Raw genomic sequence first — 16,545 nt, forward strand, 5'->3', positions numbered from 1 at the left:
GACTAAGAAAATGGCTTAAGATTAACCTAATCCAAGATTTGGAAAAGCATCGCCTTGTTCCAATCAGGACATCACAATGACCAGTTCCAAACCACTTCACATCTTGAGAGTCCATTTTTAAGACCAACCAAAAAAACGTGGCCATAGAACATCAGAACCTTAATACAAGACTTATCAGTCAGAAATATTTTAAATAAGTTCCACAACCGTTGAGTTGAATTGTTCTACTAGTACCACACAAAATTGGCCACATGATGAATTATTTGGCCCCCTGCAGAAAGGTCAATTGGTGCTCCGAATTTTTTTTGTGAATACAAAAAACTTAACTAGTACATAATCACCGAACCTATCCACAACAGAAAACCATGACCATCGCCAGCTTGTCTTAAAGTAAAGTACACCCAAGGATGTCCAGAAACCAACCATGTAGAACATCGCCGAACAACCAAACAGTATGATATAACCAACTTTATCATCTTCTTCTACATTTTCTTCGAGCTCAGGAATCGACGGTGTCACGGAGCAACTCTTTTTCAATGGTGGGCCACAGAGATATGGATTACCTTCGTAGCTGCTCTGATCAAATGTGAGAAACTGCCCCCTTGTTCCCGGTGTAGGACCGGACAGGTTGTTGTATGCCACTGAGAACACCGCAAGGGACTGTAATGCTACTAGCTCTGAAGGTATTTGGCCTGCCAAGTTGTTGTGTGAGAGATCCAAGCTCTCCAAATCACTTAAATTAGATAAGGACTGTGGTATTGATCCATCAAACTTGTTTTCCGAGAAATTCAATGCCCTTAACCACTTCATGCCACCTATACTTTCATGAATGGATCCTTTCAACTGGTTCGAAGAGAAATCTAGTCCAGTCATGTAGTTCAGTATGTTTCCCCTGTAATTGTCCTGCCTGCCCTTGGTCATGAATTCCTCTTGATCTGGCAGCCCAATAACATTGAATAAAACAGGAAAAGTTCCAAAACCAGGTTGGAAATCAAATAAACTGTCATCGGATCCCATAATGTTCATGCATAAAGGTAACTGCCCCGATAGTCTATTATGAGATAAATCTAGTAGACGCAGATACTTCAAACTGCATATATCATTTGGAACTGTCCCTTCAAACATATTGCCTTTTAATAGCAGTACTTTTAGCTTTGGAAAGGACTTCCCTATCAGCTTTGGAAGGACACCACTGAATTGATTTTCTTGGAGATCCATTGTATAGATATTATTTCCCAAGTACAATGGAATAGGAAAGGTTCCATTTAATCGGTTTCTACTCATATGAAGGTAGCGTAGATCCGGTAAGCAATGCACTGGACCAGAAAGGTTATTTTTCGACACATCAAGAAACACAAGCTTTCACAGGCCGCATACTTCCGACGGAATCGATCCAGCCAATGAGTTCCCTCTTAAATTCAAAATGGCAAGTTCTGAGAGTGCGGATATGCAAGTAGGGAGCAGGCCGGTCAACTTGTTATTGCTAGCATCAAATGTCATAAGTATCAGACTGTCACATAACTTCTCAGGAATTTTCCCGGCGATTTCATTATCGCTGAGCAATAGATGTTTAACGGCAGGTAATAGTATGTTTGGAGAGAACGACCCATAGAAATGGTTTCCAGACAGTTTTAGACCAATGATGTTTAACATATTTCCAACAAAAGCAGCCGCGATGTCATCTAAGAAATTGTTGTATGACAATTCTAAATACTGTAGACTATTCATATAGCTAAAGGAAGAAGGAAAGTTGCCCTTATAAGAATTCCCTGATAAGGATATGTAACTCAGATTTGGTAATGTGGTGTTAATGTCAACAGGTAATATGCTTAGCCTGTTAGAAGATGCATCCAACCATTGCAAACCGGTGTGTACTTTGGACGGAAGAAGAGGACCTGCAAAGGAGTTACTACCCAGAACTAAGTGTGATAGGTTGACATTATTTTCTATCAACCATGAAGGGAAGTTACCACTTAGGTTGTTGTTAGACATATCGACGAACTCTAGTTTATGTTGATGCAACAAAAAACTTGGTATGATGCCTGAATTGCCATTAAGGTTGCAATTTCGCAGCACTAGAACCTGAATCTGAGCTGGCAAATTTGTTGCTGGATTCTCAGTTTGCACATGAAAGTTGTTACCGCTGCTTGCAAGTTCCAGTTTAGTCAATTGTCTATGATTTTGTAAGGAACTCAGCGACAGAACTCCTTCAAGAGAGTTATTTACGAGTGAAAGCTTCTCCAACGATGTGAGTTTTGCAAAGATAAGAGAGGGGAACTTTACTATTAATCTATTATTTTCCGACAGACCGAGAATTCTGAGAGAAGTCAGATTTTGCATGCATGATGGAATCTCTCCAAATAAAAGATTGTCACTGAGATATAACACTTGAAGATCTCTCATGTTGCAGATATCTGTAATGAAAACACTTAGTGATTATTCTTTAATGCACCATGTCACCATCCTGGTATTGTAGTTGTACACATACGATGCATCATCTACTTGTTGATATTTTTTCCGAAAAGATTTACCTGTAGGTATGGTGCCTTTGATATCATTATTGCCTATGTCAAGAGTATCCACCTTCATTATGCTCAGTTCTGTACAATAAACAGCATGGTAAACCATGAGAAATGATTTGGAAGATGTGACTGGCACAAACAGATCACTACGAAAATGTTTAAATACTACATGCATCATTCTGATGTAGAGGCCGGGGGTGATCCTCCTTTTCTAAAAAACCGAAAAAGTTTAAATACTCCTCGGGATAAGAGAATTGAAAGCTCACTCTGTATTGTCATATTGGAGCTGAAGTCATTCCCGAGGAATAGGGACCGTAGTGATGAAATTGCAACCAAGGATGGGACGTCACTCTCCATTAATTTGCCATTATATGATAAATCAAGAACTTTTAGTCTGTGTAATTTTGACCATACTTCAAAGCCTGCAAAAATAAATAAACAAACAGCCTATGAGGAAAAAGGAACATTTGCTGGAGAACAGCATAATTGGTTTGAAAACCGCGCTCAATGAATCTAGAGAGTCTGGACGAATTACCTGCACCGGGTGTGCATCCTTGTATCTTGAGGCCGCTCAGGGACAGATCCTGCAGCTCTTGCAAGGGGAGGAACATGGTGGTGTTGAGTAGGCCTGTGCTGGAGGCAATACCGTGCGGCATGCTCAGGTCGAGGCCCGTGACACGAGCTGTCCGGGAGCTGCAGCTCACCCCCTCCCACCGGCAGCAATCTGTGGCGGTGCTATTCCAGTCCAGCGACGAGTTGTAGTTGAACTGGCCGCGGATGTCCAGAAGCGTCGCCCTCTCGTCGTCCCTGCACCCCTCGCACCCGCCGCCGCTGGATAGCACCGCCAAGCATAGTAGCAGGGCCATCGCCGGCGGCATGGTGCAGGGGCGCGGCATGGCCCTTGCTCCCGCACACGCTCGTGCTAACTGGCCAGGTCAAAGCTCGGAGAGTACTGACTGAGCCAAGTGCTACACACATATATAATAAGCTCGAGCAGTCTTTCTTAGGCAGAAGAATTTCATGAGCCCTGGTCGTGCAGGCCAACTGCGGCGTGTGACTGACTCGGGATTCAAAAGTCGGTAGGTGGAGAAACTTGACTGCGGTCGGATACCCTGGCCTGACCACCATAGACGCAGTCAGAGGTGGGGGGCGTGACACTCCCGGGCCCCCTCCCCTCTGGCCGGCCCTCTGGACGAAGCTTCCTCACACAACAAGCTTTATTCGGTACAGACTAGTATACTTTTAATAATATGAACATGTAACTTGTCAAATGCCACTTCTGCAGCAGGTGCTCAGATAGTCAGATGAACTGAAATGAAGTCATTTCGAAGTGTCCAGTAATCCACAGCCTAACATTCTCAAACAGTCCAACAATAAATTCCTAATTCCTCACTCTGACTCAACAATAAGTAGATTCAGAGACCAAGTCATGCGAGGTCGACTCAAATCGATCAAGTGCGCTGAAGAAGAAAACCCACTCAAACGAATCAGACAAACAGTACATGGTTACATGAGCAGGGTACTGCACAGCAGACAGGTGACCAGCTGAACCAGGAGAAAGGGTGATTTGTTCATTTTGGTTGCTCCTTCTAAAAGCATATATATATATATATATATATATATATATATATATATATATATATATATATATATATATATAGAAAGTCTATTAGTAGCCCAGGGTGAGGAATAGTAATTCTTCACCTCGGTTGGCTGAGCCAGATCTTACGTCAGTGTCCAACGAAATCGCCACGGTTTTAAGGCTGGTCATAGTGGAGAGTAACTTAGACTAGTAACATACATATGTTACTAGTCTATGTTACTACCTTCATAGTGGGTAGTGTCATAGGCGTGGTAACATAGTTGCCTTCATTTATTACTTTATAGACTCATTATGCATTGGAAACCGCTATGTGATGGTAACATATTATGTTACTCTATTTGCCTCTCTCCTCATTAACTACTTGCTACATCATCATTTTTGCTTATGTGGCATCTATGTTACTACCTATGTTACTCCCACTATGACCAGCCTAAGATTGTAAAAAGCCCTACCGTCCCCCCGCTGTAAAATTACATCGGATTGAGGTAATTTTACCTTTTATGCGTTGTTGTCTCGAACCCAGCCACCTCCCCGTCCTTTTCCGCTCTTTATTAAAAAAGAAAAGGAAAAAAGCTACGGACGGTTTCGACGGCGAACGGCGGCATGGTGCTCAGCGGGTTGACTTGGTCTTGGGCGGCGCCGTCGTTGCTGTTGGTGGTGCAGACTCAGCGGCGCGGTGCTCGGTGGCAGTAGGTGGCATCGGCGGTGTGGTGAGTCCTTTGGGTTCCTCAGTGCCGGGCAACGCGGGGGCTAAATCGACTGCGACCGCTTCGTGCTCAACAACGGCCACGACGGCACTGCTCCATCTCGCGGGCTACGGCGTCACTGCTCCATCTAGCAGGTTATGGCGGCGTCACGGTGAGCTCTCCACACTCTGGTTCATTGCCAGGATTTATTCCCCGGTATTTCTCCTCCCATCCCCTCTCAATCCAGAATTCTAAATCAAGGAACTTAGGCATAATCCTGGTCACCACTTGCTGGCTGCGGCGGCTGCCATGGTGCTAGGTTTTGGCCTTTCTCAGATTGGGTGTCTATTGATGCATCCCTTTGCTATTTTTGAAGTTCTACACGTTTCAGTTTGGGTGCACAAGTTTGAGTATGGCTTCGCCAGATTTGATAATGTGCATATCAGCGAAGACTGAACAAAAATTTGCATGGCCGTGGTGATCTGGCCTGCTTGGTACTCTAGAAAAATAGATGTTGGGGACAAATCAGGAAGAGCTTCTCTCCAGATCTGACTTATGGCCGCTTCCAGTCCTCCTACTAATCTTCTATCTTCCATAAATAGAGCTACCAACGCTTTTGTGTCTAATGACTCCTTAGGTTCAGGGGCTTGTGTCTAATTACTCCTCAATTTAGCATGCCCATATGCCGCATTTTTTGTCTGTCGTGGTCCATCAAATGTTAGTTATTCAATTAACAAACAAGAGGTAATTAGTGTAATCATTATTAGATCTATGTAGGTTTCATGTCTCTGGGTCGTACCGACAGAATTAGGCAATAAAACATGGGCTGTAAGATAATTGGGTTCATATACTGATTTTGGGATATATATTAGCTTGAAGAGAACTTACAGCTAGTACTCAAATTTGGGTGCACAAGTTTAGCTCAAAGAAGATGAAGTAAACTTACAGCTAGTACTGAGATGAGAAGTATCTCGGGTCTGTAGGTGCAGAATCAGGTTGAATTATAATGGATTTTCCCATTTGGATTGGCTTTCAAAGATGAATTGTCACCAGATATAACTTGCCTTCTTATATTTCAGTTGATAAAACATATAGGGTAATTAGTATTACTTACTTCTATATTTCAGTCCACTTTGGTTCTTGCTGATTTGTTCTAATTTCTGTTTTTAGAAAACAATGGTTTAACCATTGTTTTTTGTGTTCGTGTTGTAGCCTGTTGTGGCCTAAGGCGAGCTCAAGCCTGAATCCATGAGTTTAGATTGTATTACTTTTATCATTTGAGATCCTGTGGTCCAGTTTTAATTTGTGTTGCTCCAGACCTAGTATATGCAAGTTCTGTATCAGATCTCTGTTGTCAAAGGTAAATCTTCTAGCTGATGCATATTATGGGCTTACTACCCGTGCTGTTGTCTCATAACTATTAGGCCCTAATTTCTGATAGAAATTTCCTCCATTCAGCCTTTTTTATTTCCTTCAGAAATACATTCAGCTTGTTTGGGAGGGTCTACTTATAAGCATTTGTCTATTAGAGGTTGATATTCTGAAGTTGCTTTTGCTGCAATACAATGTTGGCATGTAATGTGCTTAGCTATATTACTAACCAATGACTAGATATGCAACGTTTCATGTAAAATAAAAAGAAAAACTTGGCTTACTTTCTGCATGTGGCCAAGGCATAATTTCTTATCCATCATAGAATGGATCTTTTTTCTTCTGGTCAAGCAAGGCATTTGTTGCTACCAGACTAGAATGCATACATCAACTATTTACTACTAAAACAGGAATCATTTATCGAGTTATTTCTACTGGAGCTTACCTCTTTATCATCTGTTTTGGCACATTTTTGAAACAAACATAATTGTATACATATTAATTTCCCAGCCATTGGCTCTATAGGGATCCATATCAACCTCAGAACTGTACCGAAGATCATTGCGATCACTGCGAGTCATGATGCTATATTTCCTTTTTTTCTTAGGCTCCCATCCTTTTGTAACTAATTTTCTATTTGATGGATATTACTTGCTACGTGTAGTCGTTCCTTGGTTATTAACTATGTTTTGCCAAATGAGGAGTTTTTTTTTACCATAGGTTGCACTTGTTATGTTCTGTTTAGGAGTTCCTGTAAGAGCTGGTACCCAGCAAACTATCTCTTTTGTTAAAGTAGGGATCAACCTTTTGTCAAAAATGGTTATCTACATTTTACAGTATATGCTTACTTGTGGTTCTATTCTTGTATTTAACACTCTGTAACTGCATTTTCTTAGGACTCCATTTTTTCCACTCTGGTGGGCGGTCGTCGATTCCCAATAGGCGGACCAGTCGTGCAACATCATTGGTGGTCCTCGGTGTCAGGTTTCCTTGATTATTGGCTTGCTTATTTGATGTGCTTTGCATCTCCTCCCTGCAACATGGTCAGCAACCAGGTCTTCGACGATGGAGCTCTCCAGTATTGCCCCCTCTCGATAAATTTGCAGTAGAATCTGTCTATTTTATACGCCCAATATGGTTATATTTAGTAAAGAAGTTTAGTTATCTGCCCATAAGTATGAATCTTTGTTGACTTGCAGCTTCTTTGCTATGGTTTATTTTTTGTTACTACGCATGTTCTAATATAGACTGTCGTCTTGCGTCCCCTTCATAACTTATTGGAATTTATTATGTTCCTTTCAAAAAAAAGTTCAGTACAAATTACGTCATGCATGTAAATTATCACGTCGAGCTTTGAAGCTCATAATCTTACATCGTCGAACATGCAAAAAATTGTCATGAAAGCTCATAATTGTCATGAAGTTCAAATTGAGAGTTCAAAATTCAAAATGTACTGAAGAAATAAAAAATGACTCCCGGAATTAATAAATGTTCCCCACCTGCAAACAGGTATAATATATACGAAATAATTTCAGAACAATGTTTTTGGACATGATAACGTTCCAACATCTTCTGGACTACTAGTCATATTGAATGGCACAATATAGATTTCATATTAAAAAATACCTACAATTTAGGAACGCGGCCTTGTCATATTGGAAATTCAAGATTGCTTACTAATGCTGATTTTCTCCTTTTTTTTTCTTCCTCGTCTAAACACGGGGGCGCGCACCCTTATCCAAAAAAAAAATCATGCACCCTTATCCAAAAAAAATCATCGCACAATCTCTCCTGTCCTTCTGGGCATTTTCAGCGCTTGGGATGGATTCTCTTGGCCATAATTTTACTTCACATGCAAACAATTTTACCTCACGCCCCTTGGTGCCTTCGTGGCTTTGTCCCGTAGTGTTATAGAAGCAAGACTAAGTTTAAAGAACGTAATCTTACCTCACACGTAATCTTACCTCACAACCATTTTTCCTACGGTGGATGGTTCGGCCCTGTGTGTGGGATGGCTGGGGTGAGGAATAAGAATTCCTCACCCAGGGTGACGAATAGCGCGACCCTATATATATAAGGATCTACTAGAAGAACAAGACAACTCCAAGTGACTAATCCAATAGAGATAGGGTTCACTACCATGAAAAGAAGAGATCGGCCGAGTAGGAGTGCTGGATTGTCGTGTGCCACTGTAATCTGTAAATGTTGTTGCCACAGCAGATTGTGTGACAGAAAAGTACATAGGGAGTAGAAAACAGCAGAAGTAGGTGTCATGTGCCTTGGGATTGGACTGGTGTTCATTTCAGCACATAATGTGACATTACAAACAAATTCCAGGAAGTACAAGGGTTCCGATTACAACATTACGATATTACAATGGTTCAAATGAAGCTATTACATACTACTGTGCTGCAAGTAGTTTTGTCGGTCTTCCCACATTTGATTGGCGATTCCCTGCTGAAAACTAACCATGTTTGCAAGTCCATTTGCTTGGCCACTTGTCGTTGGAGCATGGTTAATATTGGCAACACATTCAGCCTCGGGTATGATAAATTCATCTATCCCATCATTTATAACCCAGTTGTGAACAGTGCAACAAGCTATAACAACGTCTACTTGAGTAGGATAGGAGAAAAATGGCTTGGCCTCATCAAGGATTTTGAATCTCTCCTTGAGTGACCCAAATGCACGCTTTACGGTCATACGAAGAGAAAAATGTCTATGGTTAAACAATTCCTTCTCATCTTGAATAAGATTGTCCCCCCACTCATTTAAATGGGACCTCACACCACGAAAAGAAGGCAAGAACCCTGGTTTGGCTCCATGTCCAGCACCAACTAGATAGAATTTTCCTAACATATGAGCAACAAGCGGATTACTTTGCTGTACATAAATAGTGGCATTGACAAATGTAGCTACATCAAGTTACCTTGTGGGACACGTAGACTATTTTCACGTTTCAAAGCATCACGTAAAACTTGAGCATCATGTGCTGACCCCTCCCAACCAGCCAACACAAATGTGAACCGAAGATCAAAATCAACAGCCGCCATCACATTTTGAGTGGCATGGGTCTTTCTACCATGACAGCGAGGCTCCATGTCTTCTGTAACAGAGGCTCGTACATGTGTGCCATCAATAACTCCAACACAATCCTATTTCATGAAAATTAAAATATCAGGACCTAACCAGATTCATGCGTAGAAAATGAGGAGGATGTACCTGTCACCAAACCTCATACCTTAAAGTATGGATCCCATTGGTGATTCCCTTCTATTTTGGTTGGGGTCGCTGATGAGGGCTCTCTAATAAGGTCGTGCCGTAGCTCTCCAATGGCATGGATGACTTTTTTGAAATAACGACTAACAACTTCACCGGTTATACGAAAATTGTCCCCAGCTGGCGCATCCCTAACGTTGTGTCCAACAGTGTGCAAGAACGTGCCAACTTGCTGCTCAACAGACATATGAATCGTGTCTTGAAGCAACCTGCGGTCCCTTAAAAGTTGACAAAACCGGAAGAAAGGTCCTCTCCCAAGCCTAAGCATGTTCAAACAAGTTGCATCATCCTTCCATATTTTGTCCTCAAAATACTGTCTTCTCACCCTATCTGTCTCATCCATGAGTCCATAGCTTATGCATTCAGTCCTACTTTTCCTTTTCCCAGACCGGACAACCAAGGCCGACATGACGAGAAGCGTATATGACACAGCTGCACAAATTAACTTCTTTTACTTCTTGCCCATCTACAATGTAGAATTGAAACAGAAGAAAAAAAAATTGCTTTAGGATGACATACACAAAACTGAACTATATTCTTCTCTGAACTTCGGCTAACTGAACATACATACAGAAGCACACACACAACAATCACCAGTAAATCCTCTAAACAGATCGAGCAGCTAGGGTTCATACCAGAGGGGGAAATCGCCGAAAGGGGAGCTGCTGTCCGCCCTGGTCGTCGCCTTGCCGTCGGTGTCCTGGTTACCTCCTTCGCGCTGCAGAGGGAGAAAAATCGGAGCAAGAGGAAAGGAATCAGTTCAGAGAGACATCCGGTGAGAGAGAGAACGTATCAGAGAGGAACCGGAGCTACATCCAGCCGCTCGCTATCCACCGCCACCTTTTACGGGTACAAGCATGAGAATATTTTACAAATTGTACAACCCATGCGGCATTGACAATGTTTAACCAAGTGACTAGCCCAAGATAGAACAGAAAAAATTATTCCTACCTATTTCTAGTCAGAGTCGGATCACACTAGAGGAGAGCATGGACCAAACCAAACACATCGATCTCAAACGGAGTCCAAGGTCAATGCCTTGTTGGGGTCGGTGCGGGCGACCGAGAAAACTAGCCGCCGCCAATCGTCTCCCCCTCTACCAGCTTCAGGGTGTGGCGCTTGCATCAACGGGGAGGTCCTAATCCGGGGACGGCCTGTTATGGAGGTGCTGGAGAGTTGTTGTGGGACGGCGAAGGAGATGTGTGCTCGAGCGACGGCCTCTGTAAGGCGGTGCTTGACGATGGCGTTGTGAAGCTGGTGGACGGAGCGATCCAGCGCACCATCTTTAACGGTCGTCCAGCTGGTCTAGATCACTCGAGAAGAGGGTGTCGATGCATGGTTACAAACTGCGGTGAGCTCGACATCAGACTCATATTCAGTCATACAATGACATGGATGATTTGTTTCAGGTTTTCCTTAGGTAGTCTTTGTGTTTGGTCTGGGGCGACGAGGCAATGGCATTGCCATAGTGTCGGAATAATGTTCACCCCACTCTATCCCTGTCTGTTCATGTGCTTGTGTTGGCGGTGTACGTATGGAGTCTTGTCTCCAACTGGTCTTCCGGGGTTCGGTTGGTTTTGGTTTCCGATGGATTTGTCTGGATTTGGGCAACTTTCATGGATTTTGAAACTTCTAAAAACCCTTGTCGGTGTTTTTTTAACAGATCAGCGATTTACTTCGCAGATCATTGCCGCCGGCATCTCCTGTGTTCTACATCGACGATTTAACAATCGCTGCTTCTACAAGCTAAGTAGCAAGAGAAATAGCTATGCTTGTGCCGACTAGTAGGAGCGAGTGTAAAATTACAACTTCAAAAGGAGTGGGGCGTTTTGGAGCTCAGCCTCCATGGAGCCCGAATTTTCGAAAAAAAAACAAATTCAAACTTTTCAGTTTCAAAAAATTCTGATTTTTTACAAGTATACAAGGATGTGTGTATAATTTCGGGATGAACATCTTGAAATACATTCTGTACGAAAAGAACAAAATCATGGACTTTGGGGGTGAATAGTATCATATGTTGAAAAGCCATGGATTTTTTTTTTGCACAACCCTCATTTCAACATATTCGTCTTGAAAATTCACACACATGTGCACTATGCCTCCAGGTATATCTGTATTTTTGCAGAATTTTTTGAAATGTAAAAATATGAATTTTGATTAATTTTGGATTTTTCAGAAACCAACCTCCATGGAGCTTGGCCTCCAAAAGCAATTTTCGCTTCAAAAAGCATTATATTCTTGAGAGAAGCCCAGTTTGCAATCTTGAACTTTTTAGTTTGTCAAGAACCAACCATCAACTTTAAAACCGGCTAAAAATCAACCCCCAAACTTTGAAAACCATTCAACCATCCCCTTCCATGACTCTGGTTCTGACCTGTTGACCATACAATCAGCTATCTCAATTAGCCTAGTTAGGTGAAAAAGGTCATCTTTTTTCCCATATTGGTGAACAAATCGACCGCTCCTCTTCCTCCTCTATGGCGACAAAAAAGAGCATGTGAAGATGAGAGAAGCCCGTATTGAAACCTTGAATTGTCACCAAAGTATAAAAAGCAACCCTGAACTTCAAAATTGCCTACTTTACAATCTAGAACTCTGGAAATCAAACAACCATCAACCCTCCTCCCCTCAAACTAGTTTTCTGGGCTGTTTTGACATGTTGGCCATCCAGTCACCTATCCTAGTCAGCTGTCACGTCAACCCTTCTTTTTGTCAAAAAATTGACCCAAAAAATGAAATGCACAAGAAAAGTTGATTTTTTTCTGAAAACTGAATAGTACTATGCTGATCATACTCGGAAAGTTTCAATCTTATTGACCTAACGGATTAAAAATTAAAAGGAAAAAACATAATTTGGACAAATTTTGGTCAAAATGTAGCAAAAAATGAAAGTGCCCCGAAAACTGTGAAACAATTCTCAAAAAATGAACAATATTATGCTAATAATTGTGGGAAAGTTTCAATCATTTTTGCAAAATAGATTAAACAATACAAGGAAAATACTCCCTCCGATCCATATTACTTGTCGCTCAAACGGATGTATGTAGACGTATTTCAGTGCTAGATACACCCATTTGAGCGACAAGTAATATGGAATGGAGGGAGTACATATTTAGGACAAAATTTAACCCAAAAATGAAGTGCCCAGAAAATTTGAATTTTTTAGAAAAAAATTAATGCTACCATGCGGATCGTTTTGGGTAAGTTTCATTCATTTTTTTTGAACACAGTAAAATTTACAAGGAGAGTACATCCGGACAAATTTTTGTCAAAATTTGACCAAAAAATGGAGTGTCCAGATTTTTTAAAGATAATTCTCACAAGTGAGCAAGACTATGCCGACAATTCTAGGAAGATCCAAACATTGTTGCCAAATAGGTTACAAAATACAATGAACACTAGTATGCTGATCATTCTTGGAAAGTTTCAATATCTTTTACCAAACAGATTAAAAATTATAAGGTTTAGATATCTAGGTGCATGGCGGCTGAGTTGGCTGCTGACTAGGTGGTCAACAATTGAAAACCGATCAAAACAACCCAGAAAACTTATTTGAAGAGAGGAGGGTTGATAGTTGTCCGGTTTTCAGAGGAGGGTTGATAGTTGTTCGGTTTTCAAAGTTTGGGATTGTAAAGTAGATTGTTTTGAAGTTTAGCGTTGTTTCTTAGACTTTGTGACAATTCAAATTGAAATATGCACTTTTCTTTGGGGAGATCACCTTCATCTTCACGGAGTCGGCCGTCCCTCGAGCTTACTGAGGAAGCTCATGCCGGATCGACAACCGGCAACTACCATCCTCGGTATGTCTAGCATGAGAAAGTGCCGTGTCGAACACGGTACTCCCTCTGATCCAAATTAATTGGCATAGCTTTAATACAACTTTGTAGTGACTTTTGGATCATGATTTAACAGTAACAAAAATATATAGAGGATGTCTTATCTGGAGATAGTAATAATTCATAAAAATATGTAGTAAAGCCATCCACTCTAGGGAAACTTCTCTGCTCCTCGTCCACAAAAATCATGTGACATGACTAGAACATGGTTGACGCCACACCGTTTCAAGATCACGCGACCGGACCAGGCTCAACTTTGCACACAACAATCTTTTGGTAACTGCAGCAATCACCACAAACACGTTTTGTCAATCCCTGTATCCAGCCTAAAATTTCCATGGGTGTGCATATGTGCAACCAACCAACCAACCAATTTACATGAACCAAGAAATGGCCGTAACCTAACTCCTACAGACTTTTACAACTCCCGGGAAAAAAGCCTCTCATCAGTTCCCAAGCGCCAGCAAATAAAACCTAACGCCTGGCACCGATCTTGGCAGCTATCTCATCCCTGGCTATGCGTATCAAAAACACGAGGGCAAGGGATATGGACACGATCAGCATGAAGAACACGCTGTTCCATCCTCTTGTCGAGATGTACCCCGTCAGCAAGGGCCCCAATGCTGCACCAACAGAACCGGTGCCGTCGATTATCGCAGAGACAGTGGCTAGTGCACGTGAATTCCCCTTGATCGCGTCCTGGGTGCCGAGATCAGTTGCGACGGCCGTGGTGATGAGGGAGTATGGGCCGTTCACGAAGTAGCCGGAGAGGAACATGAGGCCGATGTTGTGACGCATGGATATGCTTCCGAATGTCCGGTAAAGGATAAGAGCGGGGATCGAGAGGAGAAGGAACAGAGCTGATGTTATAGCTCTGGCACCTATTGCGTCTGAGAGGAAGCCAGCTGAAATCCCTCCCAACACTCCTCCGATGTCGAATACAATGGACAGAATTCCTGAAGCCTTGTGTGACAAGAACTGGCCTGCTACAGCTGCAACATCGTGACATGTAACATAAGTCAGCAATGATACATTGGAGAAGTTCTTCACTGAAAAGCAATGCTTGCAGCAAAGTAGCAATAAGCTCCCAATGGCACTTATCACTTCTAATTTTCTCCTTACCATTAGTACTACGCAAGCAAAATGAAGGAATTGTGGGTAGTTTACACAATATTATAAGCAGATAAATAAAGACACCCCGGGGTGTCAACTGTTATCATATCTAGGAAGATAAATGATGCATGGAGAGCAGATGTTGATAGCATTCATTTCACTCAACAAAAAGAGGTTTTCAGTTCAATATGCAACATTTTAACCTCTTACAATGAACTGCTCAACAAACTAACACTGCTAAATAGCTACTTGTATATAGGCAGAAATGCTGAAAATAATACCAAAAATAAATTCAAAGAAGATCCCTAAGAATCGCTAGACATCAATTAGCCCCATCATATTACATTGTACTCCCTCGATTCACAAATATAAGATGTTCCAACTTTTTTCTAGTCGGATGTATATAGACACGTTTTAGTGTGTTTGTTCACTCATTTCAGTCCGCATGTAGTCCATATTGAAATATCAAAAACATCTTAGATTTATGAACGGAGGGAGTATAAAACAAAAGTTCTTTGTAGAACTTAAATTTCTGATTGCGCATGGAACTGAAGATTATGTTGTCCAATAAGCGACAAGCTAGCCGCGACATTAAAGTGAAACTACTGCTATATCAAGTTGCTAAGGTAGGATGAATGGTCTAACAGTTCAGAGCAATTCAAACCAATCCCGGCCCGTTTCTTCTTCTCTTTTACCCAAATTCACCAGATGTCCAGTGCAGATAAGGTGATATTTCGCTACTGTTACCGCAGGATAAACTAACTGAATATAAGAAGCACATACCATTGTTCCTGATGTAGAATGGCAACCAGTAGAGGAAGGTATAAGCAACAAGCTTGGAGAAGAAGAGGCAGAATGCATATTCCGCGACACCAGGCAATCTCCATGCCTCCAAGAACCCGATGGCCGTAGGTAATTGGGACCTCATTTCCATTTCCAATTCCAATTCATCATCATCATGCACTTCAGCCTCTTTCTTGTCCTCTACAAGAAGCTCCACCTCCTCCCCACCATCCCCATTCATCTCAACCTCCATCATTGAATCCAGGTCCAAGCCAGCATCGCTCGGGTGAGCGACCAAGAACACCAGCACCAGGACCCCGAGCGCGGCGATGACGAACGCGGGGACCAAGAAGGACCACCCCCAGCCGAACTCGAGCACGGCGGCGGCGAGGACGGAGCCGGCGATGTTGCCGACGGAGGTGTGCGAGTTCCACACCCCCATGATGGTCCCGCGGCGGGAGGCGTGGCCGAACCAGTTGCCCACGACGGCGACGACGCAGGGCCACCCGGCGGACTGGACCACGCCGCTGGCGACCTGCGCGGCGAGGAAGAAGGGGAGGCCGTGGACGCCCAGGAAGTAGGCCGCGCCGAGCGCCGCCGACGCGGCCCCCGAGGCGAGCATGGCGGCGCCGAGGAGGAGGCGGAGATCGGCGCGGTCGGCCAGGTGGCCCGCGGCGAACATGGCGGCGGCGTAGGCGGCGAGGAAGGCGACGTCGAGCTCGCCCAGGCGGTGGGTCCCCTCGGGCCCGGTGAAGGGCGCCCAGTCGGCCGAGAGGACCGCCTTGACGATGCTGGGCGGCTTGCGGGAGGCGTGGAACGCCGCGTAGGCCGCGAAGGTGAGCGCCAGCACCGCGTACTGGCGCCGCCGGACGGCCCGCGCGTTGCCGCCGACAGTGGGGGTATGGCCTCCGTGAGGGGGCGCGGGGGAGGCTGGCGCTGCCGCGGGTTCCATTGAGGAGGAGGAGGAGGCGGCGGCGGGGGCTAGGGAGGAGCGGAGGGGTCTGTGGTCATCGGAGGCGGCGGGGTGGGATCTGGCAGGCGAAGGGAAGAAGAAAGAGGACTGGGAGGAGAAGTACGAACGAGGGAATTGACTTTTCCTTTTTCTTGTTCGCTAAATTAAGGTAATGTTATCTGTCGAACATCAGCTGGGAGGGGATGACAAGCGAACACTTTTTCCTAGTAGTTTTAGTTGGTTTGCGAAATCTTAAACCAAAAATGTCTTTTTTCTGAAGAAACTGTCATGTTGTCATGAAGTTGTCAACCCCTCACAACTAAAACTGCCAGTGAAATCGTTCAAAATGCCACCCCCTCCCAGCGAACGTTCGCCAGCTGAGAGGGTCCTAGATTAAAAA

The 16,545-nt window shown here is 43.4% G+C and overlaps 2 protein-coding genes and 1 pseudogene across 3 annotated transcripts; all 3 read right to left on the reverse strand.

Annotated features, from left to right (window-relative positions):
• Nucleotides 1-273: 273 nt before the first annotated feature.
• LOC119327487 lies at nucleotides 274-3,388 on the reverse strand (annotated as a pseudogene).
• A 5,069-nt stretch (nucleotides 3,389-8,457) lies between these two features.
• Nucleotides 8,458-10,209, reverse strand: LOC119332358 (protein ALP1-like). Of its 2 annotated transcripts, none has more exons than XM_037605543.1 (4): nucleotides 10,097-10,209; nucleotides 9,424-9,893; nucleotides 9,112-9,337; nucleotides 8,458-9,034 (listed from the first exon to the last, which is right to left on the reverse strand). In XM_037605543.1, exons 2-4 carry the CDS (start codon nucleotides 9,868-9,870, stop codon nucleotides 8,577-8,579), a joined length of 1,131 nt encoding a protein of 376 aa, XP_037461440.1. In that variant the 5' UTR covers nucleotides 9,871-9,893; nucleotides 10,097-10,209; the 3' UTR covers nucleotides 8,458-8,576. The 2 variants fall into 2 exon arrangements, with proteins under 2 accessions (XP_037461440.1, XP_037461439.1); XM_037605542.1 differs by having other exon boundaries at nucleotides 9,424-9,927.
• Nucleotides 10,210-13,676: 3,467 nt separating this feature from the next.
• Nucleotides 13,677-16,285, reverse strand: LOC119329352 (putative glycerol-3-phosphate transporter 5). The gene is made up of 2 exons (XM_037602384.1): nucleotides 15,194-16,285; nucleotides 13,677-14,289 (listed from the first exon to the last, which is right to left on the reverse strand). Exons 1-2 carry the CDS (start codon nucleotides 16,143-16,145, stop codon nucleotides 13,772-13,774), a joined length of 1,470 nt encoding a protein of 489 aa, XP_037458281.1. The 5' UTR covers nucleotides 16,146-16,285; the 3' UTR covers nucleotides 13,677-13,771.
• Between the last annotated feature and the right edge of the window lie 260 nt (nucleotides 16,286-16,545).

This window comes from Triticum dicoccoides, chromosome 7A (genome assembly GCF_002162155.2).
Source record: "Triticum dicoccoides isolate Atlit2015 ecotype Zavitan chromosome 7A, WEW_v2.0, whole genome shotgun sequence".
Taxonomy (NCBI): domain Eukaryota; kingdom Viridiplantae; phylum Streptophyta; class Magnoliopsida; order Poales; family Poaceae; genus Triticum; species Triticum dicoccoides.

Excerpts from the sequence above, each read along its gene's own strand:
- LOC119332358 (XM_037605543.1), bottom strand. The coding sequence starts at position 9,870 with ATGTCGGCCTTGGTTGTCCGGTCTGGGAAAAGGAAAAGTAGGACTGAA. Across the intron at positions 9,338-9,423 it reads AATGGGATCCATACTTTAAG|GATTGTGTTGGAGTTATTGA; the intron begins GTATGAGGTTTG and ends TTCATGAAATAG. Across the intron at positions 9,035-9,111 it reads TAGTCTACGTGTCCCACAAG|GAAAATTCTATCTAGTTGGT; the intron begins GTAACTTGATGT and ends CTCATATGTTAG.
- LOC119329352 (XM_037602384.1), bottom strand. The coding sequence starts at position 16,145 with ATGGAACCCGCGGCAGCGCCAGCCTCCCCCGCGCCCCCTCACGGAGGC. Across the intron at positions 14,290-15,193 it reads ATTCTACATCAGGAACAATG|CTGTAGCAGGCCAGTTCTTG; the intron begins GTATGTGCTTCT and ends ACGATGTTGCAG.